The sequence below is a fragment of the Palaemon carinicauda genome, chromosome 26, assembly GCF_036898095.1.
Source record: "Palaemon carinicauda isolate YSFRI2023 chromosome 26, ASM3689809v2, whole genome shotgun sequence".
Classification (NCBI taxonomy): domain Eukaryota; kingdom Metazoa; phylum Arthropoda; class Malacostraca; order Decapoda; family Palaemonidae; genus Palaemon; species Palaemon carinicauda.
Window position 1 is genome coordinate 96124379 of NC_090750.1, and position 2500 is coordinate 96126878.

Here is a 2500-nt window from a genome sequence, read left to right on the forward strand (position 1 = left end):
ATTTTGTGTAAAGTTCAGCAAGATTTACTATCACGAAATATTCTCCATCTGTTAATTAATCATTTGTTAGGCCATCTCTTGCATTGCCTTTTTTTCTTGCCTTTTAATGCTTTCTTCACTTTTATTGTTACTTTCGGTACCGAATCAGGTGTTTCATTATTTCTATTAGCAAAGTGGTTTCTTATATCGCTATTGCATAACATTGTATAAAAACCTTCTGCAACTTTTATCACTCCATTTCTGTTGATAATATTTCTATTTTCATCCTTTATAGCAAATATCTGTTGGCACCCTGTTCCAAGTCTTCTTTCCATTGATATTTTAGTTTATTATCTTATTGTGTTTACGAATGTCTTGTGATTTTATTTTTTTTTATTGTTTGGAATAATATTATGCGAATTCTATTTTATATCACTTAGTTAAGAAAAGTAGAGGAAAAGTTTAAGAAACAATAAAAGTGATAATTCAAAGAGGGTTTTGTAATATAACCTTGTCATCGATTTGTGAATAATATTCACTGTACTATTTTCAAAAGTTATGAATGATAAAATTCATTATAGAATTGTCATTTGATTGAGGCTATTTCTATTTTGTGTCAATTAATAATCGAAAGTATAAGAAAGGTGAAATATTGAACCATGAGTGAATGCCATACGAGCAGATCATGTTGTTATTGATGAAGATTGCCTGACCATGTTGACAGACACAGACATTTGCTGTAGATACATGGAATAGAATAATGATTGCGTAATTCCAAAATTAACCCAAAAGATCATTATTTGTGAGCTTTAGAGAAGATTATTTCCTTCTAAGTTCATATTAAATAGGAATTTTCTCTTTGATGGATTTTCTAAGAACTTTCTTCATTTGGCAAATCTTACATGTGTCCATTCTTCTAAAATACCAATAGATATACTGCATGACATTGTTTATAAACTGAATTAGATCAAAGACTTTTATCAGATTATAATTTGAGATTGGATCCAAAGGAATTGATACACCTTTCAGTTTCTGTTTATATGCAAATTATATTTCGGTTGATGACTTGATGCAATAAATACATGTTGTCGTTCGTTGATGATCATTCGGATGATGGGTGAAGAAGTTCATTTACTGAGGAGTTCCATAGCTGCTGGAGGGAGGAGCATAGGACCTGACAGGGGCTGAGGCTTCGGCAGAGTCATCATCACCCTCACGGGCACGACGGGCGTCCTCCTCGGCAGCGAAGGCGATCTGGTCGAGGACGAACTGGGGGATGGGGTGGGGGAAAGCAGGGGCCACGGGCAGGAGGTCGGACTGGGGCTGGAAGCCGTTCTCGTCAGCAACGTATTTGACTTCGACGAGGGTGCCGTCGGGAGCGGTGTACCTGTGAAAGGGGGGGAGGGGGATTTAATTAATAGTGTTTTGTTTACATTATCAAGGCAAACATTTTCTCATCATCTAACATTTACTATACTCTCAATTTTATATTTTATATTATGAATCATTAAGATATATCTTCTGGAATTGGTTGAAAAGGGCCCTCTGACATCACCGAGAGAGAGAGAGAGAGAGAGAGAGAGAGAGAGAGAGAGAGAGAGAGAGAGAGAGGGGCGGGGGGATGAGTGAGGGGTGGAGTGTGGAATACTTACGAGTACATTCCAGCCTTTACAACAGATCCTTCGTCTCCATCGGGAGATCCTGCCTGGGCGAACTTGATGCCGTTCTCGGCCTCGAACTCAACGTTGAATCGTCCGTCTTCCTCGTGGACGCGGTCGTCCCTCAGGATGGCCACGGGGTCGGGTCGTTCGAAGGAGTCGTCGCGGTTGGAAGCTGCTGGGGCAATGTACGAGTTGGAAGGGGCGGGGGCGGGGGCGGGGGCGTCATAGTTGTATTGGGGGGCAGCAAGGGCCACGGCGGCCAAAGCGGAGATGAGGATCTGAAAAAACATGATGTTGTGATGAACATTACTTTTCCATTCATTCAATTTTCACTCTTAGGTCGATATATGAACATGGAATTTTGAAGGAGTTCAGTGAAAATCTGGTTTTGAGTCTCTTTTGGTAGATACACGAGAAGTTATCAAAGAAAAACTCCCTCAAACTTTTATTCATATAATAAATATCTTCAACTAAAAAAATGAATTGATGGAATTTTTGGAGTAGAGGAGTGTGTCACTCCTTTTACGAATGATTTAAAATAATTCGCTTTGTCAATATAGCAGATTTATAATTTTTTTTCTTATTGTAATATTGAGAAAAAGAAACCTGATAATGTATTTCAGCTATCAGAGGAATTGATTAAAATCTCAATTTTCTACAATTTTCTACGTAAACTATAATCGACTTTGAGACGTTGCACCAAATAGATTGGGTAACCTTGAGTAATTGAAAGCTCACATTGAATAAAGAATCAAAGATTAAGAAAAGGATTCATACAATATATCACACTTCTTCCAAAAAATTAGTCACCACAATAAAGGATTGGGAGACAATAAAGGATTGGGAGACAATAAAGGATT

General features: G+C 37.9%; 2 protein-coding genes across 3 annotated transcripts in view; both read right to left on the reverse strand.

The window, feature by feature from the left end:
- LOC137620333 (cuticle protein AMP1A-like) overlaps nt 1-2500 on the reverse strand; it is a 257324-nt gene that overhangs the window by 65967 nt on the left and 188857 nt on the right. The window lies entirely within an intron of this gene.
- LOC137620328 (cuticle protein AMP1A-like) overlaps nt 1009-2500 on the reverse strand; it is a 1814-nt gene continuing 322 nt past the window's right edge. The window contains exons 2-3 of one of the 2 annotated variants that reach the window (XM_068350563.1): nt 1632-1918; nt 1009-1366 (exon numbers count right to left, since the gene is read on the reverse strand). In XM_068350563.1, the coding sequence (XP_068206664.1) occupies nt 1111-1366; nt 1632-1918 (543 nt within the window). In that variant the 3' untranslated portion in view covers nt 1009-1110. Of the gene's footprint in view, nt 1367-1631; nt 1931-2500 lie in introns of those variants that run through there. The other variant, XM_068350562.1, reaches the window with a different exon arrangement.